The sequence below is a fragment of the Arachis ipaensis genome, chromosome B8 (assembly GCF_059453495.1).
Source record: "Arachis ipaensis isolate K30076 ecotype BB chromosome B8, ASM5945349v1, whole genome shotgun sequence".
Taxonomy (NCBI): domain Eukaryota; kingdom Viridiplantae; phylum Streptophyta; class Magnoliopsida; order Fabales; family Fabaceae; genus Arachis; species Arachis ipaensis.
This window is the reverse complement of record NC_142443.1, coordinates 5,903,942-5,918,083: the sequence shown is the minus strand read 5'-3', so window position 1 is coordinate 5,918,083 and position 14,142 is coordinate 5,903,942. Positions and strand designations below refer to the sequence as shown.

The window sequence follows — 14,142 nt, the reverse complement described above, 5'->3', positions numbered from 1 at the left end:
AGAAATATAAATACATAATCTATAATTCTATATCAATAAATTATAATATATATTTTTAAAAAAAAAATTTAAAAAGATCAATTTTATATATTATTATCTATCAATAAATTATAAATTTTTTATTTATGTCCTACATCAAAATTATATGTAAAAAATAAATATAAAATTTTAAATAATTAAAATCATTAATATATATATATATATATATATATATATACGAGCTAATGAGCTGAGCTTATCCAAGCTCAAGCTCGCCTCATTTAATTTATGAGCTCAATTCCAAACTCAAGCTTGGCTCACTAGCTCACGAGCTTAGCTTATCGAGCTATTAACGAGTCGAGCTCGCCTAGTTCATGAGCTGGCTTGACTCACTTCCAACCCTAGCTGAAATGGCGTTAGAATTCCCTTCTATGACAGTAGTGAGCGGATTCGGAGCGGATCCACTATAGCTACCCTCTACATCAACTATTCTGGCAAACAACTCCATAGCGCCTAAGTCGGAAAATCTTGATTGGCTGTGAAATATAACTCGCATGTCATTGTCGCCAAGCATCTCGTACTTTCCAAACTTAAGATAACATTGCCTCAGTGAGATAGGAATTCGAAAAAATAATTATTTCACACGTTTCTTTTCACATTTTTCTGCCTTCTGTAATCTACTATTCTGTAATTCCATCAAAGTCGTTGACGGATTTACAAATACATCAATATGCTTTTTATTAGAAAACGTGACACTCTCAATTGTGTTTTCATCAATCTTTTTTCATTGATGAACTAACAAAAATATAGTTTCATTCATCTCTCTCAAAACTCAACAAACTTCAAATGTACTTCGTTTGACACCACACTCGTTTATTTATAGAAAATTTATCATCATAAATTGTTCTAGCCTTCTTAGGGTTACTAATTTAATGGTAAATCGTTGCTAGATTTTGAGGGTTACTGAAATTGAGCATAAATCGCTCTAAGGTGGTTAGGGTTATGGATGGTACGTAAATCGTGCCACCTAGATGTGTGTCAGCTTCAAAACATGTTAGAACCATTAGGCTAGGACGATTATTAGTCAGCTTGTAACCCTGGATAGCTTAGCACGATTTACTCATAATTTTTCTAAGCCATGCATGCATAAATCGTCTTTGGATGACATGCATAGTTAACATATTATATAACCCACATGCTCTTAAAATGATTTATATAATATTAAAAAGAGACTAAACATGTTTTAAAATTTGTTTTAGAAGAATCTAGTAAATTTAACTTCAATTTCATTTATTTAAGTAAAAAATCCTTTGATTTGCTTAGATATTATTCAGTATTGTATTAGAAGTATAAACATTTTGAAAACATAATTAATGGTAGTATACATCAGGCACGTGTATATATACTTATAATTTGTTCTTTGGGTTCAATTTAGACCAGCTTTACAAACAAGATATTTCAAATACTTATTATAAGATGACTAAACACCATGTTAATGGTCATATAAACCTAGCTATTCATCTATTACTGTGTAAATGTTTTCAAAATTTTGTGCTTTTTCTTATTGAATTTATATCTTGTATACTTATGTCATGTTACAGCATTGGTACAGAGCATATGAGACTTGCATGTTCAGTTCTCATTAAAGCTTGTGACGAGAAGAATAAAAAAAGGTACATTTTTGCTCTTCGTTACAATTTAGTGTGTATATATATTATAGTTATATTAGGTGTACAATAAAATTAATTATTAATATAAAATATATAATAAAATATAAAATATATATTAAAAATAAATTAAACATTATATATATTTATATATAAATATATAGTGATTAATTTTAGTGTATATGATACATTTTATTATTTCGCTAAAGATCATGCATAAGGCCTTTTCAGTAATAACATGATAAATAGAATAGTGGTTTACATATATAATTTTAAAATAATTTAATTTTAATGTATTTTAATTTTTCAGTTTTACTCAGAGTCTACTCTGGCTTAAGCGTGAATTTAGCAATACTAAGAATAAATTGACGTCTATTATTCAGGTATATTAAACTATTTATTTATTTAAATATGAATTTAATGCTTTGTTTTTGTGTTCATTTAACTTTTTAAAAAGAGAATTAATCGTCTTGTATATATTTTTCTGTATGTCTTATATATGATATTTGTCTTAACTATCAAACCTAACTTCTGTATATATATTGTTGTGCTGTTTTAACATGCTTCAATTACTCTAAATTACAGATGGAGAGAAGGATTAGAAGACTTAAAGAAAAGAGATTAAGATCACTAAACTAGAGTTTATGTGCAGTTGACTAATGTTATGTTCTCCTCCTTTTGAATCACATGAATTCTGGTTTTGAGAAGCTTGCTGGTTTGAGTGTCTGATTTATTTGAATCATTGGATGAGCTCAAAGAAATATGATCCTTTCTTTGCTATTTATTTTTTCTTTGGATATGTGTGTTACTAACTTTTTCATATGATTGTAGTTGTGTTGCAAATATACAAGACTAAACGAAAGAGAATATTTGATTACAGAGCCGCATAGAATCATAAGTTGAGCTAATGTTTAATTGAATATAACATTAATCTAACTAACTTTTTTGTGGAAACTCGTTCATCTACTTAAATATATTTCGTGAATTCAAATTTTGCTATATATATATATAATATTTTATTAGTCAATAATTTATTAATTTTAATATGTCAGATTAAAAAATATGATAAAAAAAATATTTAATAAAAATGTGCACTCACTTTAGTGCATTGTCAAATTTACGTTTGTTGTTGCCAATTTTTTTAATAAAAAAAATCTGATTTAATAGGGCAAACTCCACCATATACGAATTAAATTCTACTCAAAATTATGCATTTACAAGTATATATAATATTTATTAAATTTAACATGGTCATATATTTTTTGTGTAAATCTATAAAATTATATATAGAAATTATATCTATACATTGATTCGATTTATGCTAATTTATTTTAGATTAATTTAGAGCCTGATTTAATTTAAATTTTTAAAATATAGTCAAAGAAATATTAGAATTAAATTAAGTCTAAAAAAACTCAAGTAGATTCGGTCTATATATATTTATTTATTTATTTATTTTTTTAAGTTAGAAGTAAGACTCGAATCCAAAATTTTTAGATAAGGATGGAAGATTATACTACTATTTGAACTATAGCTACATTTCTCAAGTTAAACCCTAAAATAGTCCTTAAGATTGGCGTCGTGAACTAAAATCGTCCCTGAGATTTCAATTGCCCTAATTACGTCATTGAGATTGATCACAAAAGTGAATCATATTAGTCTTTAACCCATTTTTCATTAACGACATGATGACATGGCTTGATGACGTGGGCTGTTAGTGACACGTGTCACTCCATGGTTTAACCACGTGTAATGGTACAATTATGTGGTGACCAGTGACACGTGGCATGCTGATGTGGATGGTTGTGCAAACGTGTCACAATGCTATTTGGCCACGTGTTCGTTTGTACCACATGTCACACAGTATTCGTCCACGTGTCGTCTATTATGTCATCATTATAGATACACCATATTAGTCCCTTACTTTGCATTAAGTGACTCATTTTAGTGCTTGAAATTGAATGTCATGCACCAAACTAGTCCCTTCACCAGTTTTTTCTCATTTTTTTTAAATTTAAAATTTTCAATATCTTAGATGCACTAATTTCAATTCTATTTTTTCATACATCGTTTAAATACAAGTGCTTTCATAAAATTTTTTAAGATTTTAGTTTTAAATATATAATTTTTTCTATAATAATTTAACATTGGTATATTTTGTAATATATAAGTATGTTATTATAAAAAAGAATTATATGATTGATTAGACACATTTTTCATTAAAAGATATGTGTTTTTAACAAGAAATCAAGATTTAAAATAAACATTTTTTTGTTCTTATGAAATACATGTTTCCGTTGTATGTAAATGGACTAGACTGAAGGCACTTCATGCACCCTCACTACCATTTCTGACCTTTTCAATCTAGACAAAAGAGGTCGGAGATGGTAGTAAGGGCGCTTGAAATGCCTTCACGTCAACTCCAAAACTGTGGTTAGAAGTATTCACAAGAGAAAAATATTTTATAAAAGCACTGAAAGGGGTCGGAGATGGTAGTGAGAGTGTTTGAAATGCCTTCACATCAACTTCAAGACGGCAGCTAGGGGTATCCGCAAGAGAAAAAATATCTTATAAAAACACTTGTATTTGAATAACATGTGAAAAAATATAATTGAAATTAATGCATTCAAAGATATTGAGAATTTGGAATTTATAGAAAAAAAGGGAAAAAATGATAAAGGAACTAGTTTGGTACACGGCATTCAATTTCAGAGACTAAAATGAGTCATTTAATGCAAAGTGACTAAGTGAGGGACTAATTTGGTGTATCTACAATAATGACATAATGGACGACACGTGGATGAATATTGTTGCGACACGTGGCACAAATAGGTATGTGACCAAATAGCATTGTGACACGTGGCACAATCATCAACATCAGCATGCCACGTGTCACTGGTCACCACGTCATCGTACCATTACACGTGGCCAAACTATGGAGTGACACGTGTCTCTAATATTCCACGTCATCAAGACATATCATCACGTCGTTAATAGAAACGGATTAGGGACTAACATGGTGCACTTTTGTCAATCTCTAAAACGTAATTGGTGCAATTAAAATCTCAAAGACGATTTTAGTATACGATGTCATTCTCAAAGACCATTTTAGAGTTTAACTCACATTTCTCGTCTCAACTATAATTCATACTTTCAGACAACTGAATTTGGGTCGACAAACCCAAGCCTAAGATTTTATTTCTATTTTTATATTTTTCAGTTTTTGGTTCTCTCTGTTTTTTTTTTAATTTTTAAATCCATCAACTAAAATACAAAAATAGCTTCTTATAAGGGCCCACATTACGGCCTTGCAAGGCCCAACCCCAAACGCAGCAGCCATCTCTTGTACACTGGTCATTCATTTCTCTTGCTCCTCCACGCGACGGTAACAGCCACAGCTCCGACGACATTGCACCACTCATCTCCAACGACTCACTAACTCTGAGCTCCGAAGAATTCGCATTTTCCAACACCATACAGCCACCATGGATGGTATTCCAGCTCATCTCACTCACTTCATGATTTCTTCTGTGTTCGAAGTTTCTTTTGATTCAACTCGGTTGAGCTCGGAAGTAGTTCATAGTGTTCTGTTAATTTTCGATTTAGCTTCGTATAAACGTGGGGAAAGTTTCAAATTTTCATGTATTATAGCGAGAGAGTTTCATGATAAACATGTATATGTGTGTTTCAGTTGATTCACAGCCAACTATGGAAGAAACGATTCTGGTGGGCGATGACCTGATGATGGGTCCACCGTCACCTGTTGTGCCACCTGAAATCGCATCCCATGTTCTCCGCGGTGTTGATTTGTGTGATGGAATCCTCAAGAACCTGTTTTTGTGTAAGCTTTCTTCTTTGCATGTTACTTGCTTGATTAAATGTCTATAAGCTTTTTGTGTTTCGCTTCATTTGTTGTAACTTAGACTGGAAGATAAAGCACTTAGGCAATGAATGCAGTGGTAATTAAGAAGAATTATAAAGTATGTGTAACTTAGGACCATCAGCTTGCGATTTTATGGGACTAAAGTGTGGTTAAAATGTGTATCAATATTGCCTCCATTATTAATATCTATTGGGTCTGAAGAAACTGGAGGGGCAATGATCTTAAAATTAAATAAGTTCCAAGCAACTGATAAATCCTCATGGTTTGTGTTGTTTGTCCCCTACGGTTAGTATTAGATGCCTGTTAAAACGTTGTCTTTTCTGGATATTTGATAAGCTTCATTTGAAACTTGTTAGGCTTGCAAATCAATGACATTGAACCATTCTGCCAGGATGAGCTTGCTCTTTATAAACAATGTGCTGAAAGAAGGGTGATACGATTGCCATATATTACAGATATATTTTTCTTTGTTCTTCCATCCTTCTTTTCCATCTTACACCCAACTCATACTGTCATTATTGCGGATGGAGTTCTGGGAAGTGCATTTAATTGTTAATGTATCTTCTTTCTTTTTTCTCGTTGGGTAAAAAAATGCAGGACAAGGAGATTAGGAATCGTCTTCAAGAAAGTGAGCGGAAATTGGGCTCATCAATGCCTTTCGATGAAGCCAAGGAGAGAGTTACCCAGCTTGAGAAAGAAGTTACGTCATTGGATAGGTACATTAAAGAGTAGTCACCAATCTAAGGACCTTGGTTTCATGCATTTGCATAAATTAGACTCTATATAGTTGTATTAAAGCTACAATCATTAGTGTCTATTGGTTGCATTTTAATACTATATATGGATGACAATTTAATTACAGTTGAAAATAATTTAACTAAATTATTTAATAATTTTTAATTATTATTAATTTTATATAAAAATACCTGCATTTAAATTTTTACTTCATATATATTATGTTGGAGGAATAATAGTTACCTTTATTTTTCAATATATTAGATCGAGTTTATAAATTTAGTGATTTTCTTTTTAACCAAGCATGCATGTAATTTTTCAGTTTTAGAAACGGTTAGTGACACAAGTAATGTTAAAGGAAAACATGTCTGAAACAGGATAGTGTGATGGATTTACAAGACATATTGCGACGTTTCTCGTTCGACAACATTTGCAAATTCTCCTTCGGCGTGGACCCAGGTTGTCTCCAACCATCCCTACCTGTTTCACCCTTCGCCGCCGCTTTCGACACGGCCTCCAAGCTCTCGGCAGAGCGTGCAATGACATCATCACCAATCACATGGAAGATCAAGCGCCTACTTAACATTGGATCCGAGAAGAAGCTGAAGCAAGCCATCAAAATCACAAACAACTTAGCAGAAGAGTTAATAAACAAGCGCAGGAAAATCGGATTCTCCACAAGAAAGGATCTCCTCTCAAGGTTCATGAGCTCTGTCGAAAACGACAACAAATACCTCAGAGACATAATCGTTAGTTTTCTATTGGCTGGTCGCGACACTGTTGCGGCCGCGTTAACCGGTTTCTTTTTCTTGTTATCCAAAAACCCAAGTGTTGAGGTCTTGATCCGGGAAGAATTGGACCGGATCCTGGACAATCCGGTCCAGGAATGTGCGAGTTTCGAGCAGCTGCAGCGAATGCATTATCTCACTGCTGCGATTTACGAGAGCATGAGACTCTTTCCGCCGGTTCAGTTTGACTCCAAGTTCGCGCAAGAGGATGATGTGTTACCGGATGGTACATTTGTACCCATGGGTACGAGGGTTACATATCATCCGTATGCAATGGGTCGGATGGAGCGGGTTTGGGGGTCCGATTGCCTCAAATTCAAACCCGAAAGATGGTTGCATGACGGTGTGTTTGTGCCGGAGGATCCATTTAAATACCCGGTTTTTCAGGCTGGGGTTAGGATTTGTTTGGGAAAAGAGTTGGCAGTTGTAGAGATGAAATCCTTGGTGGCTACATTGATAAGGCAATTTGATATTCGGGTAGTTGGGTCTGACACGGAGCCCCGGTTTGCACCAGGTCTTACCGCAACCATGCGGGGTGGGTTGTCGGTTCGGGTTTATGAGAGAAGTGGGCGATGGAATGACCCCTGAGAAGCTTGTAGAGTTAAAGTTGATCCATGTTGAGTAATTATTGGTAGTTACATTTGGAGTAGGTGAGATCTAATGTAAGGGGAATCAAAGTATCAAGCTATGTAAATTTTGTCGCAACTAAATAAATTCAAGTAATTTTCTTCTCTACTGGCTGTTGGCTTTTGGGGTAAATATATGGAGCATATTATTTGAAAATGTTAGAGCGCGAATTGATTTAAGGCATTAATTAGTTATTAATATTTAAAAATATAAAATAAAATATGTTATTAAATTAGAGTTAATATTCAAATTAGTTTTTAAAAGGTAAGATATTTTTTAAAATTTATTTTTAAAAATTTTTTTAATTAAATTAGTCTTTTAAAGATTATGAATTAATCATATATATCATTCAGTTATTCTATTAACAATTTTTTTTAAAGATTGATACTGTACAACATTAATTGATAATATATATAATACCTAATATGTCTAATTAGATTTTTTTTTACCAAAGATAGAGATACTCGAATCCGTGACTTCTTAGATGAATATGGAGAGGCTATGTCATTTGAGTTATAACTCATTGGCATGTCTAATTAGATATATTTATGAAAATTTATTAATTTAGTCATTTTCTTTAATTACAAAAATTTTATTTCCAATATGACCTAGTGACTAAATTAAAAAATTTGTTTAAATATATTTAGTTAACGTCCAATTGAATATATATGTTATGTGTCATGTATATATACTATCAGTTAACATTTTATATCATCAATCATTAATAAAAATTGTGAGTAGAGTAACTAAATTATAGATATAATTATTTTGTAATCTTTAGAGGACCAATTTGATTGAAAATTTTTTTAAAAGAATGAATTTAAATGTCTTATTTTTTAGAGACTAATTTGACTATTATCCCTATTAGATTACTAAATTATTTAAAAAAGTAGAAGTTCTTTTAATATTTGAAATTCTTTTCAAAAAATCTATCTAAATATACAATAATTTTTTTCTATTAAAGAAAAGAAAATAATTTTACTAAATCAGACTTACTCTAAATTGGGTAGAGAGAATTTAACTTATATTTTCTCCAAAAATAATAAACAGTAATTATTAATAATTTGTAATTGGGTAGTGCCTAATTATAGAATGAAAAAAGAAAATCTTTTTTGTCTCACTAAAACGGAAAGAATTAAATAATATTTAGTGGATACCATTTTAAGTTTATATACTATTACTTGCCAATGTTATTGAATTTTATAATATTATAAAAACTTAATTTTATTCAATTTTATTTCTGACATTTTTTATTTATGTTAAAATTATCAATAAATATTAATTTTGTCTAATATATTAGGAATCAAATTAAAAATATTCAGAAATAATTTTAATACAAATAAAAAAATATTAAAAATAAAATTAAATAAATAAAATATTGAAATATTTTAAAATAAATTACCAATTTTAAGGATAAAAATATAATTTTTCACATTAAAAAACAAGTGATAAAGAAAAATTGTTGTCATTTGTAATTGAAAATAACACTTGTATTAATATTCAATTTTGTCTCAATTTTTTCTAATACATTAGAAACAAAATTAAAAAATTTTAAAGATAATTTTGATATAAATAAAAATATTAAAGATAAATTAAATAAATTAAATTAAAATATTGATGAAACAAATTGTAAACTTTAGGAACAAAAATTATATCTTGTTCTGTTGAAAAACAAGTGACAAAGGAAAACTTTTAGTTGTCATTATGCAATTGGAAATGGCATTTGTGTTAATTTTTAAATTTTTGATGACTAAATGTAGAAGAATTCAGGCCAAAATTATGGCTGAAAAAGAGATAACTTTATCTCTACTCATCAATAATTAAGTTCAGTTATTTGCCAATGTACTTTTGTTTGTCTCTTTCTCTGCATTAGAACAGCAGTTCATGAAAGATAGCCTCTTCTAACGGAAGCTTTTGTAATAAGGAGGCTTTTTTTCTGCTTATTATAATAAATGGCAATGGCAATTCTCCAAGAGCTCTTGCAAGAATACATAAACTCATTGTTTGTTGAGGTGATATTCGATCTTGTCATGTAATATATTTACTTTTTTGGCATTTAACGCTTACTTGAATCTTGTTATGATGTAGCAGTTCTTATAATTTCACAAATTAAATTTGAACTGAACAATAATGTTAAAAAACACTTTGCTCATTGGTTGTGTATGTCTTTAACTTTTTTTTTTCCCTTTTGCTATTATATTTGCAGGGGCTAGTGAATGATCAATTTTTGTCTCTTAAAAACACTGAGGAACTAGACTGTGTTGTACAAATAATTGACAAGTACTTTGAATATGTTGACATGATCCTTCCAGAGCTTTCTTGTCAATTGTAATATATATGAACTAATGATTTTATTATCATCACTTCATGCATGGTTTTCTATTTCATACTAATTATATTATTTAATTTTTTTCTTGTGATTTTAATTTACGCCTATAGTGATAATTCAAAAGTTGACTTCTCTAAGTTGGCATCTCTAGTTCGTGAGATAGAGGAAAAGAGCACCAGGTAATTACTTGCAATATCTATCTTTGAATTTGCATTTATATATTGAAGATTTAAAAAGCATTGTTTGTTTAAAAACTTTGCATCTAAGCTTAGATACTTTCATTCTCTTTTTTTTATTAACTAGTTGAGCATTTAATCATGAGCAATAACAATAAATATTTTGATAAGATTGAAGATTTAATTTGAGGTTTTATACTTAAATAAATGAAACTGAATGGTATATGGGTTATATACTTATATAATATGTTAACTATGTCACCCAAGAATAATTTATGCATGCATGACCTGGGAAAATTAGGAGTAAATCGTGCTAGGCTACCTAGGATTATAAGTTACACATAAATCATCCCACCCTAAAAGGATTCACGTAATTTTGGGCCGAAACACAAAGGCCTGGCGGGATTTACGTGTGAAAGGAAAACCTCTCAAACTTGACGAGATTCGTATTGTTTGAAGACCTTCGAAGTCCAGCCACGATTTATACTTAAAGACTTACCCTAAGGAAACTGCAACGAGTTATTGCTTGAGTGAGACCTCAACCCATTGCGGCGAGTAACATTGGTGGAGGAGGAGCCACCATTTTCAACGTTATGGAAGCTTTGGGAGAGAAGGTTTGGGGGGATCGGAAGACAGCCCACAGCGGAGGAGGAGGTGGTAGTGAGCAGAGGCGTGAGGCATTCACTGGTGACGGTGCAGCGGCGGCTGGGATAGAGCAACCATTGTCTAGCGGAGTGAAGCACAGAGCAGTGAGTTGTACAACAGAGTAGGAAGAATACGTCTGGTGGCGAGAATGGCCGCCAACCAAGGAGATATGTACTACCTTAACAGTATTGCGTATGTTGCCGAATTTATCGACGAGGAGGTTAGTTATCGGAATCCAAATTGAGTTGAGTTGAGTTGGTTGATGTCATGGCTCTGTTCATTACACTAATATGTTGATGAATATACTATAGTTTGAATATGCATATTAGAACATTTTTTAATTAGGATCCTGTGGGTTCTGTTGTTTATTGATTTCATACCTTTTTGGTCGGTTTAAAGGATGTTAGACTTCGGATTTTTTTAATGAGTCATGGATTTCGTTTGCGATAAAATTTATAACTGTGATGTTAGAGTTGTGATAAATCATAAATATTTTCTTGTGCTGCTAGACGTGTGATATTTTGATGAATACATATAACCTGAACTTTTTTATTTTATTAGCTTATTGGATAAACTTTTTATACTGAGTTATTATTATTATTTTTTTTTTGGTATAATGACCCGTTAAATTGTTGCCTTAAAATTTATGTTTTGTTAGATAACTCGATGCGTTAGGAGCATTTGTAGACAACAGAGGATGGTAATGCATGATCGTATACTGCCCTACATAGATTGTGCCAATTTACTGCATGTTACAAGGTTGAATGATTATTAGTTCAAGTTTAACGAGTCGCTGATTAGTGCATTCATGGAGCGATGACATCTTGAAACTCATATGTTCTATATGCCGTTTGGGGAGTGCACGATAACACTGCAGGATTTGGCATACCAGTTTGGCCTCCCTATTAATGGACATGCAGTGAGCAGGTGTCTGAGCAATTTTGAGCCGTTGATGGAAGGGAGGAAGCCTGTCTGGGTGTGATTTGGAGAGTTATTCGGTGACCTTCTACCAGATGATTGTATTGATGACTTCATGGTTTCTTTTTCCTGGTTCCAGAACAAGTTTAGAGACTTGCCCGCCAATGCATCGGAGGCAACGGTACAGATCTATGCATGAGATTACATTATGATGTTGTTGTCTACGGCGCTCTTCGCAGACAAGTCTAGTGCCAGGGTTCATTTGCGGTGGCTTCCGTATGTTGCGGACCTTGGCGGGCTCCGCAAGTATAACTGCTTGCGATCCGTCGATATCTCTGTTGCTATACATGTGTGCGGTCCGTTGTACTTTCTAACTTCTGAGTAGCCTTTCTTCTGCCGCATAGTCACACGTATTAGCCAGTTATATCCATTTCCAAACTGCACACACTTTCCATGATACTTCAGTTGGTCGGAATCAAACACTTTATATTCTACACCACACGAATATTATAACTCTTAACTGTCAGTACAGCTTTCTTTTTGGTTTCGAACCATTGCCCGATTTCAAACTCGTCCATGCCAATCATACTAGGCCTGTCTCCGTGAATAGTAAGGTGCTGCTGATCTGGAAATGCAGGTTGGTTCAGTGCATCAAGGTCCAAAGTTGAAAAGTGTCGAGGGTATTGCTGTGTTTAACTGCTTGTATGGGTTTGTGCTCCTCTAGCATGTGTGGTGTCTTCCTCGCCATCGCTTTCATCACCAATAATTGGTGGCTCCAAATCCGACCCATCATCGCCTATAACCTCCGCAAATGGATCTCTCTCTCTCTTACCTCCATGAATACCAGTGCACCGTCTACTACAGGTGCTGCTCCCATTGCAATTGCGAGCTCTCCAAAGATTCGCCCATCACCCAAGTCATCTGTCGGGATGGGCAAATCAGCCGTAAATGATGATGATGAAACAAAGGGAGTCACCGGTTGCCTAGCTGGAATTAGGGCTGGAAGTGAGCCGAGCTGAGTCGAGCTAGACCAAGCTCAAGCTCGGCTCACAAAAATTGAGCTTGGCTCACGCCTCGACTCATTAACAATCGAGCCTATTTCTTAAGCTCAAGCTCGACTCACCGAAAGCTCACGAGCTGGCTCAAATAATAGAAATATAAATACATAATCTATAATTCTATATCAATAAATTATAATATATATTTTTTAAAAAAATATTTAAAAAGATCAATTTTATATATTATTATCTATCAATAAATTATAAATTTTTTATTTATGTCCTACATCAAAATTATATGTAAAAAATAAATATAAAATTTTAAATAATTAAAATCATTAATATATATATATATATATATATATATATATATATATATATATATATATATATATATATATATATATACGAGCTAATGAGCTGAGTTTATCCAAGCTCAAGCTCGCCTCATTTAATTTATGAGCTCAATTCCAAACTCAAGCTTGGCTCACTAGCTCACGAGCTTAGCTTATCGAGCTATAAACGAGTCGAGCTCGCCTAGTTCATGAGCTGGCTTGACTCACTTCCAGCCCTAGCTGAAATGGCGTTAGAACTCCCTTCTATGACAGTAGTGAGCGGATTCGGAGCGGATCCACTATAGCTACCCTCTACATCAACCATTCTGGCAAACAACTCCATAGCGCCTAAGTCGAACAATCTTGATTGGCTGTGAAATATAACTCGCATGTCGTTGTCGCCAAGCATCTCGTACTTTCCAAACTTAAGATAACATTGCCTCAGTGAGATAGGAATTCGAAAAAATAATTGTTTCACACGTTTCTTTTCATATTTTTCTGCCTTCTGTAATCTACTATTCTGTAATTCCATCAAAGTCGTTGACGAATTTACAAATACATCAATATGCTTTTTATTAGAAAACGTGACACTCTCAATTGTGTTTTCATCAATCTTTTTTCATTGATGAACTAACAAAAATATAGTTTCATTCATCTCTCTCAAAACTCAACAAACTTCAAATGTACTTCGTTTGACACCACACTCGTTTATTTATAGAAAATTTATCATCATAAATTGTTCTAGCCTTCTTAGGGTTACTAATTTAATGGTAAATCATTGCTAGATTTTGAGGGTTACTGAAATTGAGCATAAATCGCTCTAAGGTGGTTAGGGTTATGGACGGTACGTAAATCGTGCCACCTAGATGTGTGTCAGCTTCAAAACATGTTAGAACCTCTAGGCTAGGACAATTTATAGTCAGCTTGTAACCCTGAATAGCTTAGCACGATTTACTCCTAATTTTTCTAAGCCATGCATGCATAAATCGTCTTTGGATGACATGCATAGTTAACATATTATATAACCCACATGCTCTTAAAACGATTTATATGATATTAAAA

The 14,142-nt window shown here is 32.6% G+C and overlaps 1 protein-coding gene across 2 annotated transcripts; it reads left to right on the top strand.

Moving 5' to 3' along the window:
• The first annotated feature begins 4,959 nt into the window (after positions 1-4,959).
• On the top strand, positions 4,960-7,787 carry LOC107613638 (cytochrome P450 94C1-like). 2 transcript variants are annotated; one of them, XM_088496084.1, is made up of 5 exons: positions 4,960-5,138; positions 5,338-5,487; positions 5,886-5,959; positions 6,127-6,245; positions 6,647-7,787. In XM_088496084.1, exons 1-5 carry the CDS (start codon positions 5,132-5,134, stop codon positions 7,638-7,640), a joined length of 1,344 nt encoding a protein of 447 aa, XP_088352210.1. In that variant the 5' UTR covers positions 4,960-5,131; the 3' UTR covers positions 7,641-7,787. The 2 variants fall into 2 exon arrangements, with proteins under 2 accessions (XP_088352210.1, XP_088352211.1); XM_088496085.1 differs by lacking the exon at positions 5,886-5,959.
• Positions 7,788-14,142: the final 6,355 nt, after the last annotated feature.

Bases quoted from the DNA above. Each gene is read 5' to 3' on its own strand.
- LOC107613638 (XM_088496084.1), top strand. The intron at 5,960-6,126 runs GTGATACGATTG...AAAAAAATGCAG, and splicing joins AACAATGTGCTGAAAGAAGG to GACAAGGAGATTAGGAATCG. The intron at 6,246-6,646 runs GTACATTAAAGA...GAAACAGGATAG, and splicing joins GAAGTTACGTCATTGGATAG to TGTGATGGATTTACAAGACA.